The following is a 25,208-nucleotide window of genomic DNA, read 5'->3' as shown; positions in this document are numbered from 1 at the left end:
TCAATTGTGGAAGCTAGGATTCAACAAATCTCTTCCCCCTGAATGGTTCAAAAATTGTACTAACCACTGTATGCAGATCAGAAATTCTCAGGAGACTGTTATTCACTAAAAATAACTGAGGTATAAAAATTGTCTCTGAGGGTTCAGACAGGTGTTGGTGATCCCTATACACGCACCTTTCTTGTAAAAAAAGAAAGCCACTGTTCCTGTACGCAGAACTAAAGTGAGCAAAGAGGTATAACATTCCCCCTGACTATCTGAAAACTGAAAAACTGTCTTGTCTTTCCTAGTTAAGATGAACTTGCAAGGTAGGTTCCTTGTCATAAGGAAATCATAGGCATTTCAGCTCTGGGTATTTAAAAATAAAAAACAAAACTAACTCGATAAACATTTAAGTTTGTTTGGCTGGAGAGGTTTTAGGTAGGTCTTTTTTCCCTCCTCTCTTACTTTTGGAGTGGGCTGGGGGAGGGAAGAGTACACTTCCTACACACAGCCTTCAAAATTGCAAGAATCTCTTAAACAGATCCTAATCATTACAGCTCCTCTTGTTTAAAGAAAAATAAATAAATAAATAAATAATAAACCACCAAAAAAAAAAAAAATAGTAATACAACAAATAAAATTATAAATGCTGATCCTACTCAGGTGTGCCCAAATCTTATAGAAAATGAAAATGCTACTAAACCAATCTTTGAAACACAAAGTGCAAATAAAATCTTTAAATTTATAGTGAAAAATGAAGGAAATGGAAAATATTAAACCACTGCAGATGTCAAAGATCTGGTAATAGCTGAAGAACGGAGAATAAAAAAGCATAAGAATTCCTAACTTAAAAGAGATTGTTGTTTTGTGTTTAAGTCAATTTTAGCAGAGAAGTTGTTATGGTAGCCTGACACAGAGGAAAATTCAAGAAAGTCATAAGTCTTCAGACATAGTACATGTACTACCAAAAGCCTCACAAATAAAAGAAATGAGCATTCATTACACAGAAAGTCACCCTAATGCAGTTAAACAGAAGCAGCTGAATATTTTTCTTTACTAACTCCAATGACTTAATTCCTCAAGAGGGCATCTAGTCTTTCAGATTTTGTATCAATTGAAAAAACAAATGCATTCTACAAATAATGGTGCTGTTCGTTTTAGTACATTTTTAAATACTAACTAACAAGCACGGTAAGTTTCAGGGAGCTTCCAGCAATGTTATATTTTTCTAGTAGATGATACAATTCTAAACGTAAACATTTATGTTAATGTTCAGTAACAATTTAGAAATTACAATTTCCTTGGTACTTCTGAAATCACTCCCAAGTTTAAATGAGATGAAATCTTGCTTCTAAGCAAGAGTTCAAAAATAATGAAAATCAGTTTTTGATCTGCGTGACCTTCTAGTGTCACATTTTAAGTATAAAGTTTAAATACATGATAAGGTAAGCTTGTAATAGAAACACTATCATGTACTAGCAGAATTCCCAGCTATATCAAATTGCATAAAACAGATGTAAAAAAGCAGCAGCACGGTTCTGGCAGGCTGAATAAAACTAATATGACCCACAAGAAATTAACATCCACCTTCCCTAAATAATGAAGGTTAGGATTAAATTATGCAAAATGTTATTTTATCTACTACTTGTAATTAATAGCCAATTTGTATCTCTGAAGCAATTCAGAACACCCCTCACATTCACAGCACTGCAAACAAGTTCAGTGATTTTTATTACACAAGTGTTCTTCAGCTGTGATGGAATTAAACAGATACAGCCCGTGAAAGACTTGCTTATTTCTCCAAACACAAATGAGGAAAAATAAACTGATAAGAAACTGGTTATTATGGAGTGTGACCTTCCAACTGTATGACATAACATCTTAATACACTGATAACTTTGACCAGTTTGAAACATCTCAGATTGCATAATGCTCAAGCTATTATTAACTATGCTAGGCTCTGCTTTCTCCTTTTTACTTGTTTCTGTGATCAGAATAGGTCTACACTTGAAAGTAACCAATTAAAGAAAAACAAACTTTCTAAAATCACTTCTATAATAAGTACTTATCCCATGCTTGATTGTGAAGATGCTAATGGTAGAAAACAGAAGTAAAAAGGCACTACCACAAAGCATGTCTGTCAGTTGAAACTTAATCAGATACTCCTTAAAACCAGTGCTTAAGACTAATGTTTCAAGTCATGCAGGATTTCAAAAATGAAAATAAAACAGACTCCTGGAGAACTCAGAACAGTGGTAAAACAGTATAAAAATACGCTAAACAGGTGCTCACAGTCACATACAAAGGCTTGTTAGCACTCATTTTAAAATGGACCTGGCTTACCATGTTTACAAGAACAGTGTTCTAACTCTTGAAGCATCTTAAGCCCTCTCCCCTATTAATTTATTAACAAACACAATGATCTAGTAACAGTGGATACAGCAGCATCAACCACTTAACTTCAAAACTGTCCTACAAGTAAGTACATGATTTACACTAACAGTAATAAATAAGGAGAATAAACACTCCTTCAACTTGCATAAGGAAAAAAACGAATGCAGATCAATTAAAATTATTCAGTTAGGAAAAAACAACAAACATGAATATGACATATAAATTATGTCGATTTTTCCTCCCGATTTTGTACTTGCCTAGCAATACTTTAGCATCTTCCACATCAAAATCTCCATCTCCATCAGCATCATATATTCCAAGTTTGCCTAAAAACATAAAGAGAAGAACGAGACAGAATTAGGAATTCTGCAACTTGTTTCCAACAGTGTTTTCTGTGTGCGATGGTTAACTTGACAATGCTAGGCTGCTACCATACTGATTATTTAGTGCTACTTTTTTTAACCACCTTTCATTTTATATTGCAAATATTTTAAGTTCCTGTCTTCATTTCCTATACTTTAGACTGAATATGGATTAGTTCTTTTCCCCACACATTAACTTCAGTGCTCATAGATTTAAAACAAACACATCATAAAATGGTTTAGGTTGAAGGAGTCCTTAAAGCATCTGGATAGGGAGCTAGGAGATATGGTTTAGGGGTTTTCTGTAGGTATGGTAAAGGGAGGACGGTTGGACTAGATGATCTTATAGGTCCTTTCCAATCTTGTGATTCTATGATTCTAATGGTCATCCAGTTCCAACCCCACTTACCACTACAGATCCACGCTGCCCAAAGCCCCATCCAAACTGGCCTTCAGCATGTCAAGGGATGGGGCATTTCACAAATTCTCTGGACATCTGTTCTAATGCACCACTACCCTCAGTGTAAAGAATTTTTTCGTTATACCCAATCTAAATCTCCCCTCTTAGTTTAAAGCCATTACTCCTTCTCACATCACTACACTGCCCAGTAAAATGTGCCTCTTGAACTTTCCTGTTGGCTCCATTTAGATGTTGGAATATTGAATGGGATATGGTGATGAAGCACTTTCTTGCAACAAGTTTTGTTCAGAATAAAATGTAACTTCACAAGAAATGTTCAACATGTTTAAGGATGGAAAATAAATATTAAAACAAAAATAATACGATAACTGCAATTTGTTTTCAAATTATATGTCATTCTAAATTCTCAGAACATAGATATGTAGATAATTTCATCTTCAGTGCTACCTACTTCCTAGACAAAGGAATAAACATTCATAGTTTTATGAACAACTATATAGCATTCAGTGTAAGCAAAACTTTGTCTACCCTTTTATAGGTGACATCAGACATCTCCCTTTTAATTTGTTAACAACTCTGCCAGCATGAAATATAAGCAAAAGGAGAATCTGGTTTCTACTTAAAATAACAGTTTTTAGCATAGAATTACAGTGTTTAGGATTAGAAGTGCCCCAAGATCATCAGGTAAGTAATTAATTAATCTATCTAATTAATTTTCAAAAATCCAAGCCAAACTTCAGATAGAAACTCTGCACACTGACTGCAGAAGGACTCTTAACTCTTTGTGGTTTGTCAGTTAGTTATTGAATTTTGTCCTCTCTAAATGGAGGCAGAACTTGATTGCTAGCAAAATGAATGAAATATATTTCTCTTATATGATACGGAAAAATTTAAGGAAGTTCAGCTTCGGGTTGAGAATAGACAGAAGACCATCATCACAGCACTGACTCTATCACTTAGAAAGGATCTTCATTTATTTTTGGTTAAATACAATAGTTTAGTGGAATAAATATGATATTCCAAAAATAAGAATAATATAATATTCAAAAACAGGAGGAATGAGAAAGATGAGAAGTGACTGTTTCATGTCATTATAGAAGTACAGTAACATATTAAAAGTTAAAGACAAAAACAAAGTCTCTAGCCAAGGAACAGTAAAACAACCTTACTTCTCTAGTATCCTACCTTGTAGTACCTCTGACAAGTTATAACGGAAATCCTTTGCTTTGGCTGCATGCATGGTAAAAATACAGAAACCATTATTTGCATCACTAGACCTACTTAAGTTTCAAGCCAGAAACTTTTCTTTAAATAAGTTTATGTTAAAAAAAATAAATATATATATATATAAATGTAAGAAGTGATGTGCAAAATTGTACAGTTTTCAAAATCAGCAGCTGTAAAACTGCATATTGAGGCCTGTGACAGAAAGAATAATTCTACCTACACACATACATACATCTTGAAATTTGAACCCTTCAGTTCCCACCCCTAGATATTACATTAACAATACTGTCTTAATGTTTTCATACTGAGTCACAATTAACAATGTTGTCAACTTAAAACTGATGTCGTTCAAAAGATCATTCATGAAATGACAGTTGTTTGATGTGATACTACTACTAACATGGGCCATCAAAGAACCAATAATAAGACTAGCCACCTATTTTCAACCAATCACTTCTTTAAGTTTCTGAGAAAAACTGAAAACTGAAACAACAAATCTTAAAATGAAATTCCTAATGAGCTACTATATACACGTTACAAGAAGATAAAGATCAAACCTGGGAGATTACTTCAATTTTTAAATGCATGCAGTATTTCAACAGCCTTTTTCAGTCTTATGAGAACCTCATTTTAGCATCAGAATTGAGCTCAGCATTAAAATTTACTTTTTGAACTACACTGCATATTTTTATGTTGGTCATTTTCAAGCACCCCCCCAACTGTCAATTCAGCTAACTAGCTGTGCACTGCTCTGCTTCACCTACACTGAAGTTTAATATTTTGGTTTCCACTCCGAAAGGTAAAATTGCACCCATCACAAAGTAAGTCACAGTCATTATTAGAAAAGTTTTATTACATTATATTAAAATTTATAAGTCTTACCTAGAACTTCTTCATAATCTACAAGTTCAAACCAGACAACTGCTACTGATGTCCAAACTCCCAGCAAAGCAATTACCATAAACCAGGTGAAAAACGAGCTTCCAGAGAGGCCTTCTTTCTTTCCATTCTTGTTTCCTCCGTGCTTACTCTCTGTTAAAATAAGGCACACATAGAAAAAAAAATGTATTTGTGTAACTGCTAAAAAATTATGATTAAGCATACAGTTATACATTTTGTAGGTTTCTTCTGACTTGGAGGTTTCATTTTGCTATGAGTTATAATGAACATCCCTGTGATTATCTGTGTGGTAAAGGCCAAACACACCAAACAACAATCCCTTCTCCTTCCCCCTCCAAAATAAACACCAAAACCCAATAGTAAAGCAACCACACGAAATATGCTTCAACAATTTAGTTGGAAATCCCTCCTTTTTCTTCTTTGGTATGTGTTTGCACAGAGCTTAACATTTTTGAGATATTTGTCATTTGGGCCAGTACTTCTCAAGCTGCCACCAGAGGGCAATCCCACCAGCAGAAACAAATGAAGAAAAGCGTTTCTTCTGGAGCAACGAACAGATTCAAAGCTAGTTAGTACAGCAAAGTTAAGTTAACTTATGAAATCAACATGGCAATTCAGATAGCCTACAGAGAAGCAAAAATCTAAACCTCATCAATTGTAAAATTTCAAGTTCGGGCTCTGTATTAACTGAAAACATCTTCAGCTTCTTAGAACTGTGCAGAGGTTTATGTAAAACATAAATTGCTTGGTCCAGTTTCAGATCATTTTAGGTAAAGAAGTAGTAAATGTGCACCTAAAAAGATATCTACAGCTTTTTGCCAAAGCTCAAGGTCTGTTCCTCTGCCTCGCGTTATTTACTACTGCAAGGCTGGCACTTCAGAACTGGCTGCAGTTTCAGGCCAACCAGCCCTTTTTTGTTCCCTTCAAGCCCTGCCCTTTGCCCATCCAGCCATATTCAGTCCTGCTTGTCCAGCAATCCATTTCCTAGTCACAAACAGACTGCAGCTGGCATTTATGGACTCCTTAAAGAAAGCAATGAAATCTCCCAGAATACTGCCAATAGACCACATTAAAAATATTTCTTTCACTCTTCAAATGATGGTGATCAAACAAATGCCCTCAAGTAAATATACATGAAAATGTTCGTGCTCAACTCTTTTTAACAACAACAACCATTCCAGTTTCACGTACAGAGGCCAAGAATTGGCACCACAATTAATCCAAAGATCAAAGTTCACCGTTTCTCTTAATTTTTTCAAGTTATTAAAACTTCATTCAAGTCGAGTCATTTAAATAATGATCTTTTGTTAAAAAACATATCCCTTAAAAAACATACAAATAATAGCTGTGACTCAAGTGAGAAAAAGCTCTGTATGACCCTTCCTAATCTCCCCCAAATTACAACAATATTACTAGAAGCAACTATTTTGATCTAGTCCACATACAGATAAATACAAAATACCCCCCAACACCTGAATATTACCGTGATTCCTCATTAGAATAAATAAGGAGTAGCTTTTTAGAGATGAGTAATGAAAGACTGGTGGCTTATTCCAGCTATAGATATGATATAGGAGGATTTTCAGAGCCTGCTTTTCATCAGGTTCATAGCTGCAATAAACAAGCTTTATTATATTCATACTGTTATGTACCAGGGTGAGAGCTATAAAAAACACAACTGGATCACTTCAGCTTATACTGATGCATTACTTAATTTAAGAATATATTTCTTTATTATTGTTATTACAAATACTAGATATCTGGCTTGCTTTCTACACTACCCAGTTTACTCGGTATAACCTATCAATCATATTTAGAAACAGACAACTTAGCCTCACACCAGGCATGTTCCACTTCCTAATACATAGTACCCAATTATGTAGGCACAATTTTTTGAGCTATGTGCATCTCCCTTATGGGAAGATGTATGGATACCTTGAAAACACAGAGGGTAGCAGTACATGGTAATACATTCAGAAATGTTATCAAATAGGTATGAAAATTATGAGAGCCACCCTTGAACTGGAAATTGTAATATTCTAAAATCAATTATGTAACTGCAGAATGTGGTTATTGCTGTATCTGAGTGCTTAAAAACCTTTAAAAATGAACCTTTAGGCCAAAAACATTTTCAATTACTCCAGGTTACCGTTCTGTTCTAGAGCAAACAGTGTACTAGGAGAGGAAAGCAGAAAAGATTATCATACTGTATCTCATACTAATTTACCGCTAATGAAAAGAGCTTTAGTTAGCAGAAGAACAGGAAAACAAAAGAAAAAATTAAAAAAGCAATAATAAAAAAGTAACTTTTCTTTTTCAATCTAGGAGTTGTTTCACGAAATTTCCTCCAAAACAGATATATTTTATATATATAAACATCTTTCACAACAGTGAAAATAAACACGTTTCTGCTCTGCTTTCTCTCCTTCTGTGCACAGTATTTCCAAAATCCTTAAAAAAATCTGCTGGGAATTCTACCACAGCAGCTTTATCACTTTATCTGGTAACTCTGACATTTAAGGAAGTCACGCGACATAAAATTCATGCATGCTCTCAACAGACAACCAAACACACACAGTCAGAACAAAAAACTGCAGGCCATTACAGAAGACTGCCTCCAGCTTAGTGCACATTCCAGACAGTTAATTCTACATTCAAGTCCCTTCTCTGTGCCCGCTGCCAGCCATGGCCAAAGTAGGTCACCTTCCATATCTGGCAAGCCTTTGCTTACACCACCAGATGGCTTTACGCAGACATCATAAAGTCTTAAATTGTGCTGTATGCCTCAGCGGCAAATTTTTAAAAGCCCTGCGTATCACTCATACAAATTAAGAGTCATGGTTGGATAGCATGTTAAAAAAACAAACAAACAAAAAACATTAAAAACATTTGCCTTTTACTTTAGCTTGCTTTGAAGGTGCTCAGCAACTTTACATACTTCAAAAATAACTTTCAAGTGAGATATCTGCACACAGAATAATGTCTCTTGTGCTAACTGTCTGTGCTCTATTCAAAGAGAAACGAAGTTACAGTTAGGAACCTCCATAAATCCATGAGAATTCTCTACTTCAGAAAACAATGAATGAATCCAAACCAGAGGCAGTCAGTAATGCAGACTAACAGTAAACCGACTAGAAAGTACCAACATGCCACAGTAAGCCATTTATTTTGCTGATTACAGAGTCAGTATTTGCAACCATGCATTTTCAGTTTGCTCAAAAAAACAGATAGGATTGTACCTGTGTTGTCAGCCATAACACTGATGTTCAATTCTCACCAAGTGAGTGTGTTGTTATCTCCAAAAGTTAACACTGAAGGCAGAGTAAGAAGCGATTTATCCTTACTGTAGTCTTGCAACAGGAGCTGATGAGTTTCGTAAAGCTAGCTCAGCTGGAACCCGAAACTGGACCAAAGTGAAAACTCTCCTCCAAAAAATCTATTTTTAGAGCGGTTATCTTCACTTGCCAAACGCTTTTCAGAACTCATATGGCAATCCTGTTCTGACGACAATCAAATTCACTTGCGCCTCTTAACAGAGAACCCTAGTAGCTGATCCATTCCCCTCCCCTTAATCTCTCAACGTCACACATAGCAAATGAAATCAAGCACGCTGCGCTGCACGCTACTGCCATCCACAGCGCCTCACTGCCTGCACTCTGAGGGCGTTACATCCACCAGCATAAGCTGGAGCACAAGTCCGGACACAAAGCCTGCCTGCTTGCATTTGTCAGACTGGCTCTCACCCAAGGATCTTTCTCCACGCTGTCAGTCCTCTAGAAGCTTCCCAAACTCCTGTGCAGACTGACTCTTTTCCAGTTGGCTTATCAGTCAAAAAGACAGCCAATTTCTGAAACGTAATGCTGAGTCTAAGAGTCCCTTTGAATTGATTATGCGTGTTGTTGACAAGGAATTTTAAGATCAGAACAGTTCCTCCAGAATACTTGCTATTTGCTTCCAGCAGACTAAATGAACGGGTTCTGTCAATCTTGCCAAAGCAAAGCCTGTTTCCGCATAATGCACCACACACTAGACAAGATTTCTACTGCACATTCATTGAAAGCACCAAAGGTGTTGATTTTGCTTTCTTCCCCTTTTTTCTTCCAAAACTCATATCGCATCTCCTTCAAATTCTGAAAACATGCATGTTACTTTTTCAGTTTAAAACTAACACAAGGGATCAGCACGCTGCCTTCTTCTCAAGGACCAGAAAAGAAGAAAAACTAACAACACAATAATACAATTTGTATCTGTTTTAGCAAACTGCCCTTTTCACACTCAAGCAAGAGGCAGCTCCCTTTTGGTGGAAGAGGGAGAAATCAACTCCTGTCCTGACGGCAGCAATCCTGATGAAAGCTTTACTATTTAGCATTTTGTCCTTCCTCTTTCACCCTTCTTTAAAAATACAATAATAAAGAAGTGAAGCATTACAGGTACGAAGTACTTGGAAAGCCATCATACGTGTTTTTTGGTTTCTATGATCCAGTAACTAAATCCCAAATGTAACTCCCAAGAACTGCAGGCAGAACACTAATGAGTTTAACACTTTTCAAAGAGATGTAAAGAAAGTGCAGGCAAACACACACTGACCTTCAACCAAGTATCCGCAGCTTTACATTGTGCCATTCAAAGCAAAAACACTAGAAGAACTGATTCAAGGAATCATAGAATCACAAGGTTGGAAAGGACCTACAAGATCATCCAGTCCAACCATCCTCCCATTACCGTAGCTACAGCAAACCACTAAACCATATCTCGTAGCTCCTCATCCAGACACATCTGGAACACTGACAGTGATGGCGACTCCACCACCCTGGTTAGCCATTCCAGCGCCTGACCATTCTCTGACAGAAAAAGTTCTTTCTTATGTCTAACCTAAACCTCTTCTGGTACAACCTGTGGCCATTTCCTCAGGTCCTGTTGCCTCAGAGAAGAGGCCAAACCCCTCCTCATCACAACCTCCCTTCAGGAAGTTGTAGAGTGCAATGAAGTCTCCCCTGAGCCTCCTCTTCTCCAGGCTAAACAATCCCAGCTCCCTCAGCCGCTCCCCATAAGACTTGTGCTCCAGACCCCTCACCAGCTTTGTTGCTTTTCTCTGGACACGTTCCAGGGCCTCAACGTCTTTCTTGTAGTGAGGGACCAAAAACTGAACACAATACTCAAGCTGTGGCCTCACCAGTGCTGAGTACAGGGAAAAGTCAAGTACTGCTAGACATTTTGCCAAATTATCTTTTCAAATACAATTAACATCTTAAAGTAAAAGAATTCTTGCAAACCATTTTCAACAATAAAATGCAGTTAATTACTTCACACAGCTATTATTTTTAATGTGATCTATAGTAAGTATTTTGAGTAAAATACCTATGAAATAGAAGCTTACAGCATTCTCTGTATTCTTATTATACCTCATCTTATTAAAATGCCTTTGTCATCTCAATTCTGTGAGATAGGGGAGCTATTTTTATGTATACACACAGGCACATAATATAAACATATATACTTATACACGTTTTTAATACATGTATATGAATGCACATTTGCACATTTTGCAGCCCCACCTATAGCAGTGGAGTTGGAACTACATGAACGTAAAGGTCCCTTTCAACCCAAACCATTCTATGACTATGATTTTTGGTGTGTAAATATTTTAAAATCTAGATTCAATAAGCATACATACATATTGAACTAATACACTCTGACAAATCTTCACATCATAACAAGTACTCTACTGAGGTTGAAATTTATTTCAATCTTCAGGCTTCACCCTGTATACCAAGGTTGTAACTATTGATATATAATAGACAAATAGGACCTTGGCCCAGGGCCTGATCCAGCCTTGCCTTGAAAGTCTCCAGGGACAGGGCACCAACCACATCCCTGAGCAACCTGTGCCTGTGCCTCTTGACCTTCACTCTAAAAGACTTATTATTTATATTCAACCTAAATCTACCCTTTTTGAGCTTGAAGCCATTTCCCCTTGTTCTGTCATCACAGACCCTGCTAAAGAGTCTGTCCCCTTCTTTCCTGTACCTCCCCTGTAGATACTAAATGGCTGCAATGAGGTCACCTCAGAGCCTTTTCTTTTGCAGGCTGAAAAACCCCAGCTCTCTCAGCCTGTCTTCGTAGGAGAGGTATTTCATCCCTTGCATCATTTGTGTAGCCTTCCTCTGGATGTGCTCCAACAGGTCCATGTCTCCTCTGTACTGAGGACTTCACATCACTCCAGGTGAGGCCTCACAAGTAAAGAGTAGAGGGGAAAGTTCACCTCCTTTGACCTGCTGGCCGCACTTCATTTGATGCAGTCCAGGATATGGTTGGCTTTCTGGGCTGTGAGGGCACACTTCTGGCTTATGTCCAGCTTGTCACCTACCAGTACCCCAAAGTATTTTTCAGCAGGGCTGTGCTCGATCCTTTCATCCCCCAGCTTGTATTAGTAGTGAGGGTTGCCCTGACCCAGGTGCAAGACCTCACACTTCATCTGAGTCCTTTGCTCATGCCTGTCTAGGGCCCTCTGGATGGCATCCCATCCCTCCAGTGTGTTGACTGTACCCTACAACTTGATGTCATCAGCAAACTTAAATTCCATTTAGGTATGAGGAGACAGAGTATAATCAGCGTTGTTAAAACTAAAACTTCTGTCGATGTGAAAAAGAAGTGTTAGGTTGGTAAACCATACAATCTAACCAATCTCAGATTCAGATGACATGGGATATCTTTTGAGATTCTAAATATTTACACTTCCACTTCTCACATGAGTAAGGTGCTGCTATTCAAAAGCATTGGGAAATTCATTTGTTATCTGTATGCTCTATACCAACTCCTTATAGAAGTGCAGAAATGGACACAGCTGGAGAAAGACAGGGCATCCAGACTAGCACATACAAGAAGAATTCAGTAAGAGAAATTAAAAGAAATAGGAAACCACAGGTAAGCATAAGCAGTAGGTGTGATTTGTTTTTACTGTAATAGCAACTACAAAAATCGAACTCAAAGTGAACCACGTGTTTTCCAAACCCTCAACTGAAGATCTTGAGTGAAGAGCTGAGTTTAATTAAAAGAAATCAAAGCTATGCAACAGTAAAAAATAAAAGATAAAATAAAAAATAAAAATTAAAAATGCAAAAACAACAGACTAAAAGAAGAACCCAGTGATCAAACTGTAAATATGAGATGGTCAGTATTTCTTAAATGTCAGTCCATTCCTGAATATAAAGCTGTTACTGTTAGCATTTTTATATCTTCAGCTACCTTTATCATTCACAGGAGGAGTTATTTAGGAAAGTTGCAAGCTAAGACAATTTGTTATTAAGGAATAAGAATTAACTAATCTTCAGGGGAAAAAGAAGTCAAATATAAAACAAGACTTTGGCCATTAGCTGCCTGATTAAAGTCACACCTTGTTCCTAGTTTTTATTAATACCATTTAGTTATATTTATCTTGTGCTGGAGCACCTTCCCTACAGAGACAGGCTGAGTAACTTGGAACTCTTCAGCCTGGAAAATGGAAGGATGTGGGGGAATCCTACAGTTGCCTTCCCAGACCCGTAGGGGGCCTACAGGAAAGCTGAGGAGGTACTTTTCATGAGGACACATAGCAACAGGACAAGGGGAAGTGTCTTTACACCGGAGGAAGGATAGATTTAGATTACATATTAAGAAAAAGCTATTTACTATGAGGGTGGTGAGATGCTGGAACAGGTTGCCCAATGAGGTTGTGGATGCCCCCTCTATGGAAGCATTCAAGGCCAGGCTGGTTGTGGCTGTGAGCAACAAAGTCTAGAGGGAGGTATCCCTGCCTACAGCAGGGGGTTGGAACTACATGATCTTAAAAGGTCCCCTCTTCCAATCCCAACCACTTCGTGATCTTACTACGAACAGCGAACAAATCCTTATTGTTTTATATTTAAGTAATTTCTTCTTAGGCATACACAACTCAAAAAAAAATTATTGAGAAATAAATCTACTTCTTATTTCATGTTTCTTCCATGAAAAAGGGTTTAGGTTTTCTGCTTGTTTCTTAAATAACTGCAGGTTTTCTTTCCAAGAAAAAAACAGTCACAAATTCAATACAGGAAGAAACTCAATTACTAATTATGTCCTATGAGCTTGTACAGTTTTGTTAAAACTTCTCCAAGGCACTTTTTGACAACATTGCACAACAGGGAGTTCTACTTGCAATACTTACCCTCCACTTTTCACTGACGTTTGGGGAGCCCAGCTGTCTGCCACCATAGAAAGCTGCTGCAGTTAGCAACTTTTCTTGGGAGTTCTATTTAACCATGCATAAACGTTGAAGTCAGAGGTAAAAATAAATACAGATATGTGTGCTAATAAGAAAAAATCCTGAAGCCAAATCTGTTCTTCTCTAGAAGTTCTAGAATGATTATCAATGTCAAAAGCTAGACAATTTTAGGCCATGTTTTCTTTTGTTTTTCCACTCTAACATTCAAAAGACTCTTTAGAATAGTTCTTCAATTAAAACTGATCACACAGATGTGCATCCCTGCCTCCTCCTTCACAGAATCACAGAATTGTAGGGGTTGGAAGGGACCTCTAGAGATCATTGAGTCCAACCCCCCTGCCAAAGCAGGCTCCCTACACCACGTTGCACAGGTAGGTGTCCAGGTGGGTCTTGAATATCTCCAGAGAAGGAGACTCCACCACCTCCCTGGGCAGCCTGTTCCAGTGCTCCATCACCCTCACTGTAAAGAAGTTCTTGCGCACATCCGTGTGGAACTTCCTATGCTGAAGTTTCAGCCCATTTCCCCTAGTCCTGTCCCCACGCACTACTGAAAAGAGACCAGCCTCACCACTATGGCTCCCACACCTCAGGTATTTATAAACCTGGATCAAATCCCCTCTCAGCCTTCTTTTCTCAAGGCTAAACAGACCCAGTTCCCTAAGTCTCTCCTCATAGGGGAGAAAAAAAAAGTAACTAGTAATGACACTGCTTACAGTTTGAGTCAGGTAATGAATACTGACTACCAACAAGGATGTGTCTAAGGCAATAATTAATGCAGCTACCACATACTAACTGAATAGTTCAGATCACATCGCATTTCTTTTAAAGCTTTTCCCCACAAAGCTATTATCAGCAGAACCAGAGAATCAGAAATTCAGGAAAAAAGAAAAAAATATATATATCTTTGATAAAAGGTAACAAAAATATTTTATTATCTATTTACCTGGTCTATATATATTTGAATAGAAAAGAAAACCTTCCTACACTGAACACTATTTTTCAAAAACACCTCAAATACAAACACAAAATATAAGTCCAAAACTGAGCTCAGAACTTTTAACTTACTGATTCAAGTTTCATTTTCAAACCCATTTTACTCTCTCTTTCAAGTCGACTCCTAATGTTCTTTTATATTTAAAATACAACTCAAGGTTAAGAGTACAAGCTCAGAAAGAGACTGTAGCATCTCAGTACAGGCTCAACATACCTGAGCTGTATTTATTTATAACAGTGATTAGAAGAAATTAGGCCATCGGTACAATTAAAAGCAGAATTAAAGATTTTTAATATTTTGATCAATTGTCTCTCTCCCATTGAAAATTTGGAGACAACTAAATTAGATCATTCAAATAGAAGCAACAAAGATTTACAAGTGTACAACGTAGCCAATATTCCTATATAGTAGCCAATATTCCTACAAGGTGTATCACATCTTTGGTTGTATTTAGAGCAGAGTTCAGGAAAGGTAATGTGAAGGAAATGCAAGAAGTATTTAAGCCCAGAATATAGAAATTCTGCTGGTGGTGACCTTTATAAAAGGCTTCCATTACATAAAGTTTCTATTACATAAAGTTGAAACTTCTTAACTTTGCATACAGCATGCTGGTATTAATTTTAGTTTCTTTTTTTCCCTTGTTCCATTTTCCTGTTCTGTAATGTGGGTCATATCAATTTGTTTTAGCAATGAGTCCCAGTTAAGACACAAAGGAAATAAACCAGATGATGTAGTTTTCTCTCAATTACTTCTTCCATAGTTTGAAGGAGTTTTAAATATAGCCCAATAAAACTCTAGCTGCCAGGCTACAGTCTACAATTCTGCTATGCGCTGTGTTCATAGAGAGGAAAAAACCAAAAATCACATTTTAAAATCCTTTTTAAGGTCTGAAACTTAGCAAAGGTTAAAGTCTGATTCAAAATATATTTAAATCATAGAGGTGTAATGCAACTGCAGTTCCTACGGAGTCCAAAAGAATTTGTAGGTGTCTCAAACCTACAGTCATTATAGAGTCTTGTGTGTGTCTAAGTTTTAAAACAATGTTATTAAAACACATCAGTTGCAGTAGCAATGATATTTTCAAAACTTCCTTGCTTAAGAAGATAGGACTGTTTCCTTCACTTGCAGAAAGAATTTGTTTCACAGTTACAAACCATTAACTGAACTTCCTTAAACAAAAACAAAAGCCCCCTCCCCGCCCCCCCCCTACAAAACAAAACAACCAACACACACTACTTTAAAAAAGAGGTAAAGTGAGAAAGTTTAGTAATTGCTTATTATAAATGAATCAGAACCTCAGGAATTAAAGTTACAAAATTAGGAAACCACTACTTAATAGTTATAAAACTTCTAGCTTTTGAAGTTTTTATACATGAAGTCTTCAAACAACTTGGTAGCATTTGTTATACTGGTTAAGCACATGCATAGTAACAGTGCAATCACATATGAAGGAGATAGTAAAGCTCGTTTCCTTTAAGAAGCTGAACCACACGCACTGCAATCTGTTCAAACTGAGTTTATAAATACCAGCATACTTCATTTACAGTTTGTTTAAAGACATATAATGTTATGAGTTACGATTTACACTTCAAAGCATATCTCAAAAACTTTCCATGCAAAGAGCTCGTCTGTACAATGCGGTTAAAAAAATATATTGCTGCAGGCTGTCACACAGATTACCAGTTTGTGATCTTCAGCAGGAAAGAACCTCTCAGGGTAAATAAGTTCACCACACAAGTTCTCTAAAATGAAGAATTCAATGTAAGAATCAGCATAGGAACACTTTTTACATGCTATGAAAGTGATTTAAAATGGGTCCAGCTGAAAAGGAATGGTTCAGTTGTTTCTTTGCTATTGTTTTATGAAAGTTATCCATAAAGCATTTTCAGTTTCAAGAAACAGTAATACTGAAGTCTCACCACCTCATTCACTTCATAATTAAAGATGATTTTAACACACACGCCTTTTGCTACTAGTAACTTTTCTTTATATAAGTCTTTAATTATCCAACCATCACTTCAGCATGTCAAACCAGATTATCCACGTTCCACATTTAAGTCCAAGAACAAGGTGCTGCACTTGGGTAGAGGCAATCCCAGATATGAGAACAGACTGGGATAAGAACTCATCGAGAGCAGCCCTGCTGAGAAGAACGTGGGGGTCCCAATGGACAAAAAGCCAGACATGAGCCAGCAGCCCAGAAGGCCAACAGAACCTTGGGCAAAATCACATGAGGGGTGGCCAGAAGGGCAAGAGAGGCATCTTCATGGATTTAGAGCACTAAGCTCCTCCATATTTGAAGCACAACAAACAGAAGCTTTTGTCCCACAGTGACTTACTTCATACAGCTAATATACATCAGACAGAGCAAAGCAAGTCTGAGATTTCCACCTACACTAGATCAGAAGTGGCAGAACTTTTAATAATGTTTTTATTACATAGCAGCATCTCAGAAGGCAGGATGAGTTATCTTCCATAATTTCTCAAGGGAAAAAACAAGATAGAGGGAAGGTAAAAGACTGTGTTTTCATGTGAGTGCTGGTACACCTGGGTACCAATTTTAAAACTCAGTCATAACAAGACAAGAAATTCAAATATCATCCAGTGTAGACAAACAACTCGCGTACTGTGTGCAAATTGATTATTTTCCATTGCAGAGTGATGACCATAGTCAGTCACTGTACCTTCCCACAGCTAACAGCATACTGAAAGTTTCATACAGATGGACCTAACAGATGACAGTGCTGAACTGAAAAAGCCACTTAAGGTTTCAGAGGGAACGTTGTGAAGACAATGGCCAAAACAGACAGCAAAGAACCTTGAGCAGAATAAAAAAGAAGTGTGATCTGTTTAGCCGATGAATTTTCTGTGCAATTTAGATAGATTAAAGAATTATAAGGAAGAGTCTCACGGAGAAAGCACACTATAATGCAGTCTTTGGCATAGAGACTAAATAAAATATCAAAGTCCATGAAAATCAATACGTACAAATGTCTTCATAACAGTGATACTGTTAACTGAAAAGGGAATTAACATTAACACAGAGTTGCATTTGGATAAAGACATCAGGTCAACTGAAACCAAACAAATAATAAAAAAAGAAAGGTAAAAAATACATCCAGAAAACAATGAAAGGATGAGATTAATGGACTCTGGACATTCAGAGGTCCAAATGATGAATAAAAGGGAGTGAAATGCTTGGCAACAGATTTGCATTTGGAAATACAAGGAACCTATATGGTTCAAAAAAGGAGAAGTAAAAATCAAACATCTTCTGGGATCTTGCAAGGAAAAGTAGGGTATGTCAAAAGGTCGTCTTAATTGCTGCTACAGAGATTAAGCTGTTACAGCTTGAAGCCTGAGAATTTGTTTTTTAATGCGTCAAGGAAATAACAATACAGTTACCTATAGAAGCAGGTAACGTTTGAGTCAGAAACGTGTTTTTGGTACAGTGTCCGACTTACTATACAACTAGTCTCCCACTTGAGCTCTGCTGCACTCACAAAGGTTAAGTTTCCTCTAGAGAATACAGACTTCTTACATTTTAGCTGCCAGCTGCCACAACCTAAGCAACACGAGCTAGAGGGATTTTCTTATAGTTTTTATCACAACTGCCAGAGGGGATATGTTCCCACCTTCTTCCAGAGGCAATTCTAAGTATGATTACAGAAAACTGATACTAAATCACTGGTAAAGTAACTAAGGAGAGGAAACACCTGGATGATGTAAAAATAAGGGACTTCTTTAACAAAAAAAAAAGCGTATATATATAGGTCCTGTTTCCATTCAAGCACTGTGCAAATTATTATATTTAAACACATTTTACAAACAAAACAGGTACAGAGCTTAAAATTCTGAACACGCCATCACATAATCTAGCATCACGGAAGCAATACATTAGAAATTGTGGTTTTAGTCCTGATGTCAAACTTCCCTCCATCCAAAACACTGAACTATTAAGAAGACAGGAACCAAGTACTGCATAACTATGGGACCAGCGAGAATTAGATTTAAGTACTCCCTTAAGTACTATAAGAGAAAATATAACAGCATATCACATGAAGTTAAATGCCTTAGCAGCACTACCCTATATTCCACGAATAAGTATGGCCTGTAACATTACTCACACTTTTTCATCCATCTGTATTTTGAAAGCAGTTATGTTGCTGATCCTCACTCTTACTGGAAGGCTTCTTTATAGACACCTCCTAATGCCCCAGGTATTTCCAAATTTCCTGCCTTGTGAAATTTGAGTTAAATTCAAGACCAAGTGATACTTTTATTGCATTTCTGACATCTCAGTGAAACTTAATACAGTTATATGAACACTCTAATTAGTACTATATCAGACCTAATCTATCCATAACACTACCATCCTAATGTGGAAACCTCAAAGCAGATTACTGCATTCAGACTCAGGCACTGCACAGATTTCAAGACACACTGTAAACTTCGTGGTTTCAGAGCTATGAGCAATGCCGTGGCAAAGAGCCTCATCCTCACCCACAAGCTGTTGTGAAAGTGAGTACTAGAGAACTGCCTCAAGGCTGAGGTTTCCATGCCTCACAGTCTCAATTACCAATCAGCTCAAAACTGCATAATGCTCTGTGCCTGCTGCAAACATTCTGCTCCTCCCTATGGTCTTTTATTCACCTGGGGTTCACCATTCACCACCTCTTTCTTCAGCTCCACCTATGAAAATGGAATCAGCCTCAAACTGTAATTGCTATTCTTATCCAAAAGACTTCATCCAGTAGTAGCTGAAACTAGCAAAAGATTTGTCTAAATTTAAGAGGTTACATCTTAGGAGGCTGCCTAACACATTACTCATAGTGCTACACCCCTCACTGACAACAGTAAATAAAGAATTCCCTGCACAATTACACAAACCAGACAGCTTTTAATAATTAAATATATATATATATGACTTTACTCAGTCTGAAAATAAAAAACCTACCGAATGCTTTGATACTTATTTAATTTCCTGATAAGACTGTTCTGAAAACATCATCCAATCTTTAAAGCAATATTTAAAAGAACAACAGAACTGCTTTAGTCTCTGTAGTATTCAAAACTGTACAAGAGCTGCATGACCTTTACACATTAGTATTGGAAATATGTTTTCTGCTTGCTTAATGCTGCAGATGATCAACGAGTCGCCCCACTCCAAGTAAAAAAAACGTAATGCTGAGCCTATTGCCCATGCCAAGAATTGAAAAAGGATGAATTGAAAAGCAACCACCCACTCCAGTTATCACTGTATATCATCTTGTTCATGCCTAAACAGCACTTGAAATCTTTTTCTCTCAATTCATCACGTGATAGATAAGCTAATCCTACATAGTTCAACCCTTAGTGAATACTGTTTTCTGTGTTATTGCTGTACTCAAGGAGAAACAACAGAGACTGCTTCAGCACCATCTTCATCACACTCCATCCATCACCAGGGTTCTGTGAGTGCCAAGCTCAGAATGGAGTGACAGCATTCAAACCTTCGGCAGAGGAGCACCTCCTCTCCATGCCTCGGGAAGCAAACCGCCTTCTCCTCATTCAGGCACGAACTGCTGTGCTGAAAGAACCCTGTGCACACGAGGCTTTCCCTGCCTAACCCACCAACACAGCGCAGGGCGGTTTATTAACTCAGATTTGGTGCAGCACGGTCGAAGGTGCAGCTCTCTCCAAAACGCCTTCTACTTGCAGGCTTCCAGGACGACTGTTCTACCCTGCTGCACTCTGTAGAGCCATCAGGTCGGCTGATGCACCTGTAACAGACCCAGCACACCCAGACCGCCGCTTCTGAGCGCAGCAGTGGAAGAAGATGTTCCGAATAAGCACAGACGACCGCACGCACCATTGCAATCCCCCAATGGACAACTCAGCTCCACCCCAGGCCTCCGGAATAGGACCACCGACGCCTGAGACCCGCCCCGATCCATTCAGAGGACCTCTCCAGAGCCGCCTAGGCCACGTTTCGCCTTCAGAGGAGGGGGGAAAGGCCGGGACGGAGCGGCGGACCCCATCCCCCCACCCACCGCGCCCACTTACAGAAGACGCAGCCCCACTCACCTCGCTTAGAGCCGGGGCCGGGAGCGCCGCCGGTGCCCTTGGAGCCCTTGCGGGAGGCCATGGCGCCTCCTGTCAGGTAACGCGGGGCGGGGCTACACCGGGAATGAGTCAGGAGCCACCGCCGTCCGAGCGCTGCGTGCGGGAGCTCCGGCAGCCACCGCAGCCAAGCGCCGGCACGCCCCCTCCCCTCCCGCTCGCAGCCTCCAGCCAATGGCGAAGCACTCGGGGCGACGGGGCGTGACCTCTCCCTGCACCGATTGGCTGCGAAGCAGAGGGGGCGGGCCGAGCGGCAGCTTGCGGGCTGCGCGTGTCCGCCACGCTCCCCGTGGCCGGCGGTTTTGAACGTGGCAACATGGAAGCGGGGCAGCCTCTCGCGAGGCTTCGCCGGGAGCGCGCGGGGAGGGGGCGGGGTCTTACTGTGAGGGGCGGGGGCGGCTGTGTTTGACTCCTGTGTGGAGTGTGTTCTTAGACAGGTCTCTGAGCCCTAAGAGTGTTTCAGTGTTTCAGTCTGTAGTAAACAAGCCTTTTTTTTTTTTTTTTTTTTTTTTTTTTTTTTTTTTTTTCCCCCACATGAAATCAGGTTGTTTCTTGTTACTGAGTGTTTTGGGTTGGGGCATGCTTCTTAAGTGTTTTGGTGTGATGGTAAATCACACCAGAAATGTGATTTCAGTGGTACGCAGATGCCGGCATTTAGGTTCTGATGTAGTCAGTGCCTGCTTGTGCCCTCCTGCATCCAAGTAGGCTCTTGGAGAATTAAAGCACACGCACGGAGGTTCAGCTGTTTAGAACTGTGCTGTATCTTTGTTCTGATCTCCAGCGTTCTGCATCACATTGTGGTTCAAGGGTTTCTGGTGGCTTCCTGTAAGCATCAGAAAACCTTTTTCTTTCCAATGCACAGATAACAAATGAGAAAAGATATGAGGGGATGCTGTCTTGCTGAGATGAGAGGAACTTTCCTTGTGTTCTTGCCTAATTCTGATCACATACTTTAAACTGATCATCAAGCATGGCTGTGGAATAAACAGCCTTTCAGATCGAGTTAGTGGAAAACATTAGTGCTGGTTCCCCTATTGTGGAAGCATGTGGTCCATATTTTGCTATCGGAGATGTTTGGGACAGCTTGGTATGACTTATTCTTGAGACATAAATGCTTCAGTTCATTTAAATTTGTTGGGGTGACATTGCAAGAAATAATATGACAATCCCTTCTGTTTCTACATTCCAGTTGAAACGTAACACATTAGATCAAGTTTTAAATGTCAGTTTAGGAAAGATAATGGAGTGGAAAGCAAACTGAATGCAAGCATGTGAATGTGTGTGGGTTTGGCTTGTCTCAGTCTTCAATCTGCTTATTTCTTTTAAAGCTAAATGTTTGGTAGATGGTGATAGAATACAGTAATCCGCAGGAAGATAAATATTGTGCTTGTAGGTGGAGATAAAACAAGACACTAAAACAGCGTAACAATGAGGAAGTTTATAAAGCAAAGGTAAAGTGATCTGCAAAAGAAAAGAAAAAGGCAGAGAAAAAAAAAACAATCAGAACAAAACCAGAAGTTAAGCAGCTGCAGTGAGTCAGAGTTTCTCCAATTGGATCATTTAACTCACAACGTAAAAAACCTTCCCTGTTGACAAGGATTGCATTTACCTCAAGTCCAAAATATCTTAACTGGCTGCTGATTGAGACTACAGATAAAGTGAAATCATTCTGCATAACACGAATTATGATATTGCTATTCCTTTGTGTTTAGTTTCCATAAATCCTTCCGCATTAATGCTGTCACAGCTGTTTTGAGGCCGAATGCCTTCAACAGAACCGTGACTCTGCAGTTTGATGGAAAGAAGCACATCCAAGGTGATAAGTAGAAGCAGCGATGAACTAATTACATAAGGGGATGACTCTGTATCTCATTTCCTAGTTTCTAAAAGATGCAGAAATATACAAGTGGCCCGTAGCACTGAGGAGAGATGCTAAATGGCATGATTAATTTGAAATAAATAAATAAAATGTGACACCTGCTTAAAGCAAACATTAATTTAGCCCACCATTCTGCACTTCTCGTAGGTACGGAAAACAAATCTAAATTGACCATCATCTGTGCTAAACTTGCTGCTGTGGTTTGCTGATTTTAACTCACGTGCTCTGGAACATGTTGTTTTCATTCATGATTTCTGTCAAATTCTTATAAAAATCCCTGAACGTATCATAAAGGTATCTGTTATTCTTCTACAAGGTCATTATGTTCCATTATGAAAAAAAAGTAAAAAGACATTAATTGAAGTTTTAGGTAACATGCCTTTATTCTGTTGGTGATCCTGAGCTATTTTATACAAATGTTTTTCATTCAAACAGAGTTACAGTCATCCACTGAACGATGTACATTTCTCATAAATAGTTTCAATTAATCATTAAAGGAAAGGCAGTTTTCCAGCTAGAGGAAAAAAGTGAATTTATGAAAATACATCGCAGTACAAAGTGCTGGAGAATTCTCAATATAGGAAAATTTCAGGATGTATTAAAAATTAATATGTTAAAAATTGCCTTGTACAGTCTAAGATTTCTGATAGTAGACAATGGCATTTAGAATTTTAAGGTTTTTGATTGGCCAGATGGTAATTTTTTCCTAAGTGGTAAGTTGACTGAGCAACTTGCTAGTCAGTTGATATTTCTGCCAGCTGACTTTTAGATCAAAGAGGGCGATGCACAAGTTTTTGGTGTTTGCTTTCTGGTTTATCAAACGATCTGCTGATCATCTGTATGGTTTTTAATGTTGTTACAGGAAATGCAGAGAAGCAACATCCACCTCTCTGTATTTGTATGTCAGTATTCACTAAACTCTTAAAGAAATTTGTCTGTCAGTATTCACTAAACTCTTAAAGAAAACCAGAGGCAGAAGTTTTGCGAAGATGGGGAAGAAAGGGAGGATAGAGTGTCTCAGTTATTGGAGTATAAACGACTATGGTGACTGGAATGATCCTTCCACCAGATAAACCTGTAAGCAAAGGAGGGTATATTTAAGGTAAGGTAATTCTCAAGGAGGAATTTTCCTATCTTTTTTTATTTTTGATATTGTTTGTATTATAGAAGACAATTACCTATTGATGGACTTGTAGATTCTTATGTAACTTGGAATGTTTTCTAAGCAGTGACAGTGAAAATGGAATGTAGCTCTTTGCTGAAGTGCAGTTTGGAAGCCTTTTGTTATGTCAGTGTGCACCAGTGTGTGGATTTTACTCCTGTAGCATGAGAAGCTGAGAAGAACATGGCAAAAGTTTCTTTGCATGCCTGTAATAGTTACCTATGATATATATTTTCAAAATCATCATCAGAATCTGGCCTTGAAAGAGCCTTAATCTAGAAGTAGTACTTTTCAGATGGATTGTGAACAACCGATAAATCTGACTTAGTGCTAAACACAGGTTGGCTGCAGGTAAATATTAAGACAAACCAGCATTAGTATTAGAGGATCTTGGATAATAAATAAAAACCCTATTACAGTGTGAGCAGGAGAATGGAGCTTAGTTGATTATTACCAGCATGTGCTATCATACCTATTACTGAAAATAGTAGAAAAAAAAATAACAAACAAGAGAAGATACTTTACTGCCTGTGTGCTGTCTGCTTCTTTTTCCAGAGACTTAATAGTTTTAGTAACGAGAACTTCAAAACTTCAAATTTGTTTCTAGCCTACGATCACATTTACTAAAACTTTTTTACTAAAAAAAAAGTCGATCTGGAGCCCTGGTGCTGGATTTTTTTTTTTGCGTGTGTGTCTGTTTTTTTCTTGTTTTCTGTCACTTTAAAGAAAGAAACGAAATGCTTTTCATAAATTAGGGCATCATTCTTAGAGGATGTGCAAATAGGAGCGGAAGTAGCAGTGCACTTAATAAATAGGTTATCCTGCTGGAACATGCTTTACTATGAGTGACTGAGCAGCTTTCCAAAATTGATCCAGAGTATTCTAATCAAGTTATAATCAGCCACCACCCATAGCTGCCTACCCCAAATGGCACTTTGCTTTGTTTTACCTTCACATTTTCTAATAAACTAATCTCTTGAATTTGGCACATTGGAAAACAAAACAGGATGTTCTGGGAGCAGTGGAATACAAGATACCTAATTTGCTGAAGATTTCTTTCCTTTGTCTCTCAAATCCCTCTTCCACCTCAGCCTCGGTAGCTCCCAGCTTCTTCTAAGTGCTATGATGATCCCTGTGGGGTGTTCAGATAACATGTGCTTTCTGGTTAGCACAGAGCATTGAGGCTGGCATGTTCTGGCTTAGCCGGCCAGTACATACTCACTGACCAGTCAACCTGCTACATCCTCTCTAATGAACTTTGTATCTTCAGTTATAAATAAATACCACTCAGGTTTATTTAACATATAAAATACACTGCAACCTTCAGAAGGTTTTACTTACTTAATCTTTCCAGAAATAAAGTAGATAAGCTTAACTGTATTTAAAATAATTGAAAAATTGAAAGCACCTGCAGGAAATAGGTGAACAATAGCTACTGTTGGTAAAAACTGGAAACAGTAGAGCTTTCCTTATGAGAGATCTTTTCAGCACAGAGCACTTGCTCACAGGTTCTTTGCAGACAGTTTCAGTGTGGCTGTATGATCGG

The 25,208-nt window shown here is 38.3% G+C and overlaps 1 protein-coding gene across 6 annotated transcripts in view; it reads right to left on the bottom strand.

The window, feature by feature from the left end:
• ASPH (aspartate beta-hydroxylase) overlaps positions 1 to 20,895 on the bottom strand; it is a 95,830-nt gene extending 74,935 nt beyond the window's left edge. The window contains exons 1-4 of one of the 6 annotated variants that reach the window (XM_072328555.1): positions 20,586 to 20,895; positions 5,269 to 5,418; positions 4,345 to 4,389; positions 2,634 to 2,702 (exon numbers count right to left, since the gene is read on the bottom strand). In XM_072328555.1, the coding sequence (XP_072184656.1) occupies positions 2,634 to 2,702; positions 4,345 to 4,389; positions 5,269 to 5,418; positions 20,586 to 20,646 (325 nt within the window). In that variant the 5' untranslated portion in view covers positions 20,647 to 20,895. Of the gene's footprint in view, positions 1 to 2,633; positions 2,703 to 4,344; positions 4,390 to 5,268; positions 5,419 to 8,525; positions 8,980 to 20,585 lie in introns of those variants that run through there. The other 5 variants (XM_072328556.1, XM_072328557.1, XM_072328552.1 and 2 more) reach the window with 5 other exon arrangements.
• Positions 20,896 to 25,208: the final 4,313 nt, after the last annotated feature.

The sequence above is a fragment of the Excalfactoria chinensis genome, chromosome 2 (assembly GCF_039878825.1).
Source record: "Excalfactoria chinensis isolate bCotChi1 chromosome 2, bCotChi1.hap2, whole genome shotgun sequence".
Taxonomy (NCBI): domain Eukaryota; kingdom Metazoa; phylum Chordata; class Aves; order Galliformes; family Phasianidae; genus Excalfactoria; species Excalfactoria chinensis.
Note: the sequence above shows the minus strand (reverse complement) of the source record. Positions and strands in the feature narration are given on the sequence as shown.